At 35.7% G+C, this 11,071-nt stretch overlaps 1 protein-coding gene across 1 annotated transcript in view; it reads left to right on the top strand.

Moving 5' to 3' along the window:
- Window positions 1–311: 311 nt before the first annotated feature.
- The window catches only part of eIF3c (eukaryotic translation initiation factor 3 subunit c), a 21,152-nt gene continuing 10,392 nt past the window's right edge, over window positions 312–11,071 (top strand). Inside the window, exons 1-10 of the mRNA XM_069827636.1 lie at window positions 312–696; window positions 904–1,028; window positions 2,293–2,425; window positions 3,770–3,914; window positions 4,747–4,889; window positions 5,505–5,599; window positions 5,733–5,857; window positions 7,675–7,819; window positions 9,050–9,312; window positions 9,879–10,088. Coding sequence (XP_069683737.1) covers window positions 930–1,028; window positions 2,293–2,425; window positions 3,770–3,914; window positions 4,747–4,889; window positions 5,505–5,599; window positions 5,733–5,857; window positions 7,675–7,819; window positions 9,050–9,312; window positions 9,879–10,088 — 1,358 coding nt within the window. The 5' untranslated portion in view covers window positions 312–696; window positions 904–929. The remainder of the gene's footprint in view (window positions 697–903; window positions 1,029–2,292; window positions 2,426–3,769; window positions 3,915–4,746; window positions 4,890–5,504; window positions 5,600–5,732; window positions 5,858–7,674; window positions 7,820–9,049; window positions 9,313–9,878; window positions 10,089–11,071) is intronic.

Genomic DNA, 11,071 nt, shown 5'->3' with positions numbered 1-11,071 from the left:
AAGCAGCTACTGAGCACCTGGCATATATTTACGAAAACAAATGATGAACATCAAGTGCGTTATGGTGGCTTTTAACCAGCATGATTAATAGGAGCAAAATACATATTGGCCTACTAAACACGAGACATTTTCATTAAAATAAACTTATTTTAAATTTATATGACGTTCCAATAGCAGTAGAATCAAAAGTCTACAAAAACATAGTTCAATCATTACCTACTAGAATGCAGTAAAAAACAACCGTCGTCAAATCAATGTCTACCAGGGAGTGATAAACATGAAATGTAATATTTTGGTAGAAAAAGTCTTTATTTGAACATTTGAAGCTAACTGGGGGAAACGACAACCTTCTTAACTTGGTTTTTGCATATGATAAGATAAATTAAATGAGCTGCTCAAAATGTCTCCAGACCGGTATATTTCTTGGAGTTTTCAGAGCATTGATGTCTTAACACTTTATAACAGTTGAGTTTTCATTCTGGTGCATACTTAATTACATTTGTGTTTTTTTATATAAAGGAACTACCATTGCACCTGTTTTTAATAAAGCTTATACTTTGTGAACCTAAACCTGATGCTGACAGTTTCGTATGCCATCATGTTCGTAGTTTCCGGTTTGTGATTGAAGATTGTCGTATGGTGGAAGTGGTGTTGCGGAATTAACATCGTGGTTCGTGTTTTTATAAACTATTAGACGTAAGTTTGATTACATCTTTCTATTATCTGATTATATGTACAGATTTAACCTCTCTCCAGTAATGGTTTTGTTTCTGTACCAGTGAACTTGTGAAAGTTAGAGTAACATATTGTGTCATCGAGAGAATGTGACACTGCCTGCTAACCTTGCTTTCAGAATTTTGTATATAATAATATTATAGTTTAACAAGACATCTATTTTTTCAGCTTAGCGGCTGTAATAAAATATAACAATGAGTAGCAGCCGATTTTTTGCCACCGGCTCGGACTCCGAGTCGGAGACTTCATCAGAGGAAGAGTTGGCTCCTCGCCAGCCAGCAACCACATTTACAGTAAGTTTGGAATAGTAATTTGTAAAGATGGTAGAAACTCAGAATAATAAAATGAAAAGGCATAAATCGCAATAAAGAGAACGCCAGTAGGGGAAGTTATCCCCACCCACATGAAATGTTCATTCGTCACAACACTCGCCTATCATGTAGCATGTCTGATGAGCTAGTAGAGGAAAAGTGGAAGGGGTGGTGGGCGGAGCTTCTACGTTCTGCTTATTGCGATTTTCCCAAAATGACAAGTTAGAGTACTTCATTTCGTAGGACGTTTGAAATCGCTGGGATGATCTAGAAAATAATATTACTGCTCTAGATCTCTGCTGTAATATATAATTTGGGAAAAATTTCAGTATATGGATTCCTCACTGACAATAAATATCTTAAAATACTAAAAAGAATAGATTTGTCCTTGTTTGTGGAATGCGCATCATTATGCTTACGCGAAGGCACTTTTCAGTGTCAATAATTTATTTTGTGTGCACAAGGCTGGAATTTTGAAGTAAGAGGGAAAGGAAGGAATCCGTGTTCTGAAATTTATCCATAATTTGTCCCCTATGCTGTAATTGTAACATATTATGGAGTGCCAGCGTGCTTCTTGGGCTACCAACCTAAACTCATTTGTTGGTACCGTTTTCAATGAAGTCTTCACTGCTGTGACAATTATTGTTACTTATGTCACAGAAATATCATGTGGACACTGTAAAAGCTAAAGCTATAAATCCAATCAATCCAAATTATGTTATTTCTTATGTAACAAAATACCGTCAAGTTGACAAATCTCAACGCCCAGAGAGTTTTCGCACCCTGGTCGCCCGCTATAACTACGTTTAACGCTATGTTGACGTCAGTAGTGATGTATGTTAACGTTCGTGAAACTTCATAAGGAATCATTATGCAATATTTCCTGCTTCTTAACATTTATTATGTCGTAGCTGTTATGATAATCGCGCTGTATTTTTTTAATCTATAGCTCAATGTCTTAGAAAGGCATAGAAAAGAATTCGAAATGAAAATCTTTTTTGAAAAGCGGAAAAAAAACTAAATAGTGTTAGACGTTTAGGGGGTGTCAAGGGTGCAAAAACTCTAAAATTATTACAAAAATTATGCGTTATAACGTCGATTTTTCAGCGTTGCTAGCCAATGCAAAGGATATCACACTACACGAATATCCTCGGCCTCCTGTTACTTAGCTATCCCCTCATCTAACCTTGTTACAGTCCTCTAGCTACATTGTCACTTTATTATTAATATTATTCCCCTCCTCCAGTTCAGTGATGAAGAAGAAGAAACGAAAAGAGTTGTCCGTTCTGCCAAGGAGAAGCGTTATGAAGACCTCATGAACATCATTAAGCAAATCAGAAACCATAAGAAGATTAAAGATATGAGCAGCATGCTTTCAAGTAAGTTTATGTTAACTTTCAGTTGAGCTTGTGATCTGTGTCCCTACTCGGGTGTTTGCTCCACTCTGGTTAATTATCAGATCGAGTTCCCTTCCTCCCCACCAAAGTTTTCTGTAACTGTAAAATAATTACAGGTAAATCACACGCAGAAACTTTAGACTCATGTAACCAAATGCCATTTTATAGTCGCCAATTCCACCGACAGTAGATAAGCACTCATTTGATACAGCATCAATAAAAAATTGATTACATAAATAATTTTTAAGGCATAATGAATTACATTCATACAGTACATACCAGGCAGTCTTTTCTTCAGACTCACAAAGTCTAGACGTCGTAGAATTCAATCCTGTGCATATATTTTCTGAAGGTACAATGCTCCTGGTAGTATGTCCATAGAATATGGGAGTATGGTGCAAATCTGAAGTGCAGACTTCGTGGTCTAGGGCAGGGGTTCCCATTGTTTTCGGTGTAATGGACCCCTAAGCTCATATTTCTTTTTGACGGATCCCCTAAAGTATTTTGTGTAATTTAGTCCCATAAACTTGTCCTAAGAATTAAATATTTGCGTAATGTGCTGACCTAAGCATCCTTAATAAATTGATAGCGATATTAAATTATAGCTTTGAAAGAGTTTACAAGTTGGGAGCAAATGTCTTCCCCAGCCATTGTTGAATAATCTTTAACAAATTCACCATCTACATTCATATAAATGATCTTAATAACTCCACTGCATGGTTTGAAATTCTGTAGGTGGCATGAACTATGCCTACAGATGGTTGGTCAATATCTAGAGAGGTAGGTTTAACTTCTGTCTAGACTTTTTACTTTAAACTTTATGGAACTTTCTCAATAGCAATTCTATGTACAGACACTTCTTCCTCGCCATATTCTTGAAAATGAGAGTTATAAAAATGTCATACTATGTTGTATAACATGCCTTTCCCGTTTAAGAATAAATAAATAAATAAATAAACCTCGTATTATATGACATGTTACTGATATACTGTTTACTGAGTCAGATAGTAGTGAGGTAGCTTCTTCTGTTGCATAGAGAATCGGAGAACTACGAGAGTGTAGAAGGAATCTTGTGCCCTCTGAGAGGGTACAGTACAGTCTAGAAGGAAAGACCATAAGCATGGTTCATTAACCCTCAGATTATATCAGTTGTAGGTCTGTCATTTTTCTTTCATCATCTTTCAATTATTAGACTTCACTGATCTTATACAGCCTCTATTGTCTTCCTAAAGTGGTTACTACCTTCATAGTTTTCAAGCTTATTAACAGTAATTACTTTTTTATTTTCGTACCATATAAACTGAATGTCATGTGTAATTTTAACAGGCTTTGAAGAGCTTATGCGTGCTTACACAAAAGCCCTTCCTGTTATTAATAAGGAGGAGAAGGGGCAGACCCCACGTTTCTACTTGCGTTGTCTTGTGGAGATGGAAGATTTCATAAATGATGTGTGGGAGGATCGTGAAGGAAGGTGAGAGAATAAGGTTTTTTAGTTTTCAGTGTAGTGTTGTTACTGACAAAGGGAAAGTACAAACAGAAAAATATTATTTTTATGAAACCCCTAGGAGGGATCTGCTTTACAATGTTTATAATTTTTGTAAATTGTAACTTTTGTGTGTAAATTGTAAACTTCTGTGTTATAATCTGGGTTTGTAAAGTTTTACTTTACAGAGAAAGTTAAATTCTTCAGTTTAACAGTGAAACAAATTATGCATTAAGAAAATAATTAGCTACCAATGTAAACTATAAGATTTAAAAAATAAGTAAAGCATAAAGGGTTCTGTTCAGGTGGCAGTTGAGGAGGCTATTGTAGTTTCAGTAGCAATGAAATTGCAGAGCAGATGAGTCACGCACTGGCTGCTTATGCGAGAACTTGATGAGATACTAATATTATGAGGGGAGTGGATAAGTTTGTTCGTTAGAAAGAACCACAAGAAGCAGATATCCAAGTCATGGAATGAAGACTAAGCTACCTTTCTACTTAAATCTTTGTCACTCCATTATTCAGTACTTATTATGTCAAAAAAATATCATAGGCCTTTACTTTAGTAGGTATTTATTGTGGCAGTCCATATATATAGTTTTGGGTATATTCTGATGGTTCTATCTGTTCATTGTTCTCCGTACTTCACTATATTTATCAGAGTGCAGTGTAATTGAAGACCTCCCTCGATTAAGGGTGTATCCAACAGATCTATAATACACGTTGCAGGAGAAAAGAAAATAATTTCAGAGGCATATTAGTATAACTTACTTGTCAGCAATCTCTGATATATTTTTCATTTTTTTTTTTTTTTTCACAGGAAGAATATGTCAAAGAACAACTCAAAATCTCTTACTTCTTTACGTCAGAAGCTTCGTAAATACAACAAGGAGTTCGAAGTTGATATTACGAAGTTCCGAGAAAATCCCGATCAGGCTGATGATGAAGAGGACGAAGAGAAAGGTAAGCTGGCCTCTCTCTCTCCGTCTCAGTCTTGTGAAGAGAAATTGTCGACAGAAGAAATTGTGGAATCACAGAGAACTGAAATGTAATATACTGAAGGTTTTTTTTATTTTTCATTTCAACTTTTATTTCTAAACATGATCAGATGATCTCGCATGTGGAGACTCAGTGTTGGTTTTATTCAGTTAGTCGACATTCTCTGATTCATCATTTCTCACCAGATTTTGCACGATTTATAGTGGAATATGCCATTTTTCTATCTATTTTTACACTGTATCTTTCTTCCTTAACACTGAATTTATTTTATAGCTTATAAATGGATCCCAGAAGTTCATGGCATAAAAATGATCTAATAAATGTTCTTAATAATAAACTAAAATAACAGAAGTCTTGACATCTTGTCACTCCGAGAGCCTTCCGGGGTCTCTGATAGAATAGATTTGCCATTTTGTGTTGGTTTGTAGTTATTTTAAATGCCATGTTTTAAAACAACCTGAGTGTAATGGCGCAAATAGTCAGAGATGCCTATGCTTCCTATAAATACTACACTAACTTTGATCCATGTTGGCTCTTGTTTATATGGCTATTAATGGGATTCATTTTCTTGCTCTGCAGAGGGCGAGGGAGATTCAGAACCTGAGGATACAAGGACAACGTCATTTAGAAGAGGAGGCTCTGAGTCTAGTGCTACTGAACCCAAGATCGGAAAAGTGAGTATCTACTACTATAATGGTACCATTTTATTTTGTAGAAAACATTTCGCTGCATATGCTCAAAATACAGATGAGGCATCACTTTCTTTACCTATTTGTTTGTATGTTTATCATTTCTCTTGTGATGCAGAAGCCTGTGGAGGATGATGAAGGAAGCGAGGACTCTACAGACTGGGGCAGTGACTCCGGTAGTGACACTGACAGCAGTGATGATGAGACCATGTATGCCAGCATCAGGGAGCGCTTCTTGAAGAGGTGGGTATAATAATACTGTCACTGTAGTCATGTGAAATAGTTCTGTGATCGTGTTATAACCATTGTATTTAGAATATGGGCTTATCCATGACATAGTGTCAAAAATATATACTCGTAACTTAAGAATGCTTCTCTAATCAAACTTGGTTTAACTTGAATGTATGTTAGACAACAGTCCAAAGACTGGTTGGCATCTCGTGACACAAATAAGGTATCACTCATGAGGCAACTAAGCAAGGAGATAATTGAGAAGGGTGGTCAGTTCCTTACTCCCTCCATTGCATACATCACTGACTAGTAACTTATTTCACTAATCAGACTTAAGATGTATGCAACAATTGTTCCCCCTTTGACATATATCGTCAAGTGAGGTGTACTGCCTGATAATAGATGTGTCATCTAGAACCTCAATCAGAGGTAACTCGAAGAATATAGGCTCATATTTGTAGTAATATGTATTCATTAATTACAAAAGAATTTTTAATTTATTTGTAACCGTTGTAACTATAATGTGGGGGGGGGGGGACCAGAAAAATCACATCATTGACATCAGCTCACTGATACTTTTGGTAGATAATTAATTCTGTTCGAGTGCTTGTATATTTTCAAAAACTAAATTATTCAGAGAATTAGCAGAAGTAGTAATATTTCATTCCATATTAAATGTTAATGTACAGTAGTTTACTGTAATCTTTTAGTTTAATAGAGCAATAAAATACAAGCATGTTGTATGTTGAAATGTTCCAGAATTTTTCACACCACATATTAACTCATATTTAATGCATTACAGGCCATGATTGTTTGGCCAAACACCTGCATAGAATTGGAATATATTAGTCCCCTAACTGCCCATTATGCAACTCAAACCAAGAAATGGATTCGGAACACCTCAAAATCTGTGCTTCAGTGGCTGGTTATGATAATATCTTTGAAAAATATTGGAGTGCAAGAAGTCAAATGACTTTATTGTCAAACGTCTGGCATTAGAAAACAACAACAACATATTTAATGCATTATATTATATAACACTAACTTTTCAGAACATGATTACTATAGTATAATTAATAATAAGAAACAAAGCTTCATTTGAACAATTATTTTGGCTAACATTACTAAAAATGTCCCACCACTAATGATGGGCAAGCCCATGTGTAAAATACAAAGAATAGTATAGATTGAAAAACAAAACTAGACTCCGTGAACTCTGGAAAATACAGATATTTATTCATTTTATTTTATTGTATTAATGCCATGAGCAACGAAATGATGCTAAAGACAGTTGTGAACTATAACAACAGAGATAAGTACAAAACCAAGATAGAACAAATACATTTAAAATTAAAATAAAAACCATAATAACATTAACAATGTACACTACTGAAAAATGCTTAGATCTACAAAAAAGTATTTCTTTTTGGATTTTTCTTGTTCTCCTTGTATTGTTCTTGCATTTCTCTTCCTCTTGCCTTCCCCTTGTTCTCCTTGTATTTTTTCTGTTCTACTTGTATTCCCTCATTCTCCATGTATTCCCCTTGTGAGATAAAAAAATGTAAAAATAAAAAAAATAGTTAATAGATAAAAAATAGTAAAAATGTACTCTTGTCGATTTTTAAGAGTCTCGTTAAATTTAACTCTGCTCTTTCTTTATTGACAATGCAAACTCCACTGCCATATGGGAGGCTGAGAAGAGGCCGATGTATTATATATCTTTATTCTAAATAATTTTTGTGTTAAATGAGCTGTTGAGAGAATTGTTCATTATTTGTGTGGTGGTTTTCTTCTTTCCTGTGTACTTATTCTTATATTGTATATTGCAGAAATACTGAAAAGGAGGAAGAAGAGAAGAAGGAACGGAAGGAGAAAAATAAAGAACGTAAAGAAAAAGAAAGGAAGCAGAGGAGAGAGGAAGAAGAAGATGGCGAAGGAGGATGGGAGAGAGTCAAGGGAGGAATTATTCCATTGGTGAGTGACTTTTGATTAGTTTGTTGCTGCGCTAGGAGAAATCACTCACTGAAGTTACTGAGGAAATAGTATTGGGCGCAGTGCTGCAACATTTGGTCTGCAGATTTTTTTTTTTTTTTTTATGTGCCTGAAAACTTACCAAAATGATCACGCAAGTTCGCAAAATGCCATTTACTCTTCCCTCTTCTTAGTCTCGCTCTGTTGTTGTTGACCGAGTGAGTTACAGTTAATGTTTCTGTGCATTTTATTACACTGTTTTCACATATTTATGTATAGTGTTAATTAAAAAAGTTGCTACATTTTAACAAGCCTTGAATATTTGTTTCGGTGCGGTGTAATGGTGGCAGTGTACTTACATATTATTGCATGAGTATATAGACCTAATAATCTAGTGTAGTATTTGTACACGATAAACTTAAAATGTGAGGACAAACTTCAAGAGGTGATTCGTGACAGGAAATGAAACAAAACAGGCCATATGAATATATATCCAAAAACGAAAGTTTCCCATGAGATTATAATATTGTTATTCATGGCGTCATTTCCTCGTAACAGCAATATCAGTTACAGTGTGTTTACACTTATTTTCAGTTGCAAATCCGCTCTACAGTGCACGCACTGTATTGCTGCTAGTGCCATAGTGGTGTGATTATACTTTGTACAAGAATCAATCACAAACATTTGAAAGAAGTTCGACATTATGTTAAAGAATTGTGTATTCGGAAATTCATTCGACTATATTCCTTAAAAGTGGAAATAAATTACATCGTTTTTATGGTAGTTCTTTTGGGACTTCGAGTTCACTCCTTAAAAATTGAAACATTAAAATGAGATTTTGAAGTACTACTGCTACAAAAATATCATTCATTTTGCCCAAGTGTGAAAGAGAGTTACATTTCGTCATGTGCATCATATTTCATTCTATACCACGAAATCTGACACAAATAGATGTTGTTTTATTCAAAGTTCGGATAATTCCAATGATCTCCCTGCCCAAAAAATAAATGTTCTACTGCGAAAATTGTTTTGAATCTTATCATACAAAAGGATGTTTCTAACATAATGTAAAATTTATAATCATATTATTATGTATTTTAATTAATAGTATTACGCAAAGCATTTTCTAACTAAATATTCATTCATGAAGGAATTATAATAATTTTGGGAAAGTGTTGCATTTTTCATGCTCTACTGCAAAGGGTTAACATGTGCTTTCCTGTACATTTACAGGAGAAGCCGAAGATGTTTGCTAAAGATGCTGAGATTGACGTGAACTTGGTGGTGAAGAAGTTGAGTGAGATAATAGCAGCACGAGGCAAGAAGCGAACAGACCGTAGAGAGCAGATCGAGCTCCTGCACGAACTGCAGAGCGTGGCTGAGGCACACCATCTGGGGCCTGCTGTTGCCATCAAAATCAAGTTCGCCATTGTCTCCGCCATCTTTGATTACAACCCCAAAGTGTCAGATGCGATGAAGCCAGAGTTCTGGGCCAAGTAAGTGTGCAACTGCTTTGTCTTATAATTTTTCAACTACTAGACTGTATTGTGGGTCCCTATCACCACGGCATGGCGCGGATAGAGGAGATGGCCTCCAGATATGGAGGGTAGCTGCGAATATATTGAATAAGCAGTTGTGGACAGACAATAAGGGGTGGTCCTCCAGCTTGGGGGTTGGGCGGAGGGCTAACAACCCATCACCATAAAAAGCAGCTTGTTACGAAACCTTACAATAAGCCTTGGAATGGGACTGATTCTCTGGCATGACCACAGCAAAGGAATAAGGTTATGAGATTTGGTCGTAGATGGGAAGATAATATTAAAATGGATTTGAGAGAGGTGGGATATGATGATACAGACTGGATTAATCTTGCACAGGAAAGGGACTGATGGCGGGCTTATGTGAGGGCAGCAATGAACCTGCGGGTTCCTTAAAAGCATTTGTAAGTAAGTAAGACTGTATTAGATACAAGCGATTGCACTTGTGAAATATTATTCTACACTTCTTACATTTTCTTCATTTTATTATGGTGCTGCAAAAAATTGATTGGCTTCCTGTTCAGGCTGCTGGATGGGATCTCAGATACACTGGACTTGCTGCTCTCCACACCAGACATCACAATTGGTGAGCATGTGTTGGAGGAGAACGAGATATTCGATAAGCCCCCCTACAAGGTGCGAGGTTGTGTATTGACCATGGTGGAGCGTCTGGATGAAGAATTCACCAAGCTTCTCAAAGAGTGCGACCCTCACAGCAATGAATATGTCGAGAGGTAACAATGTCAGATAACTTTTAGGGATTATAGTAGTAGTAGTTGTTTTATTTTGCCTGGAAGAGTTAAGGCCTTCTCTTCCACTCAAACAGGTTTCAATAATATACATGACATACAAAATTATATGATAGATTATAAAACAACACAAGAGAAGATACCTTAGAAATTACATAAAATACAGTAGAAAATTACAAATAGTCAAGATCAATTACATAATATAAGGAGAATATAAAATAAAGTAGAAAATTGCACATAATTAAGATCAGTTACATAACATAGGGGAATATATACAATTTAAAAGTCATGAACCGCTCGAGATAAATTCGACGATTAATTCACTTGAGATATAATATACAGCTAATATACTATAGTCCTGTCACTCTAATTTCTGGCAGCCAATCGCGTTGCAGGTTGGCTACATTTAAACGTGTGCATATCTTGTGATTCGCTGATGAAGACGTTATTCATTTCTTAAGGCTCGATAAATACTTAATATAATCGCCCACCATTTTGGCTCTTTCGTTGGCGTTCGCAGAAAGCACACGAAGACATTATTTGCCGCTCAGTTATTTGCTGAATTACAGTGCGTTTGATTTATTATCATAGGAGCTACGACATGATAATGTTTAACAGTGTGGCAAATAGATTCCTCGTGTGGTAGCTCGGGAACGAAAAAACAAAAATGGCGAACGATACTACCTACTTAGACTTTTTAGAGCCTTCACTTCCTAAGACGTAAGCAAAGAGGCGGAGTCACGCCGGAAATAACAGCATCGCGACTATAATAGGAGAATACATTTGGGTTACAAGACATAGAAAGTCGAATAGCAAAATCGTACTATATAGCATACAGATACAAACGATTAAGTAATATATCAAGATAATAAAAAAAGGAAGAGAGAGGGGAAAAAATAATAACTTGGTAATTTAAGACTATTTAGGAACTTCTGCAAGAGTTTAGTTCTGTTCAATAAAAATATTTC

This window comes from Periplaneta americana, chromosome 6 (assembly GCF_040183065.1).
Source record: "Periplaneta americana isolate PAMFEO1 chromosome 6, P.americana_PAMFEO1_priV1, whole genome shotgun sequence".
Lineage (NCBI taxonomy): Eukaryota > Metazoa > Arthropoda > Insecta > Blattodea > Blattidae > Periplaneta > Periplaneta americana.
Note: the sequence above shows the minus strand (reverse complement) of the source record. Positions and strands in the feature narration are given on the sequence as shown.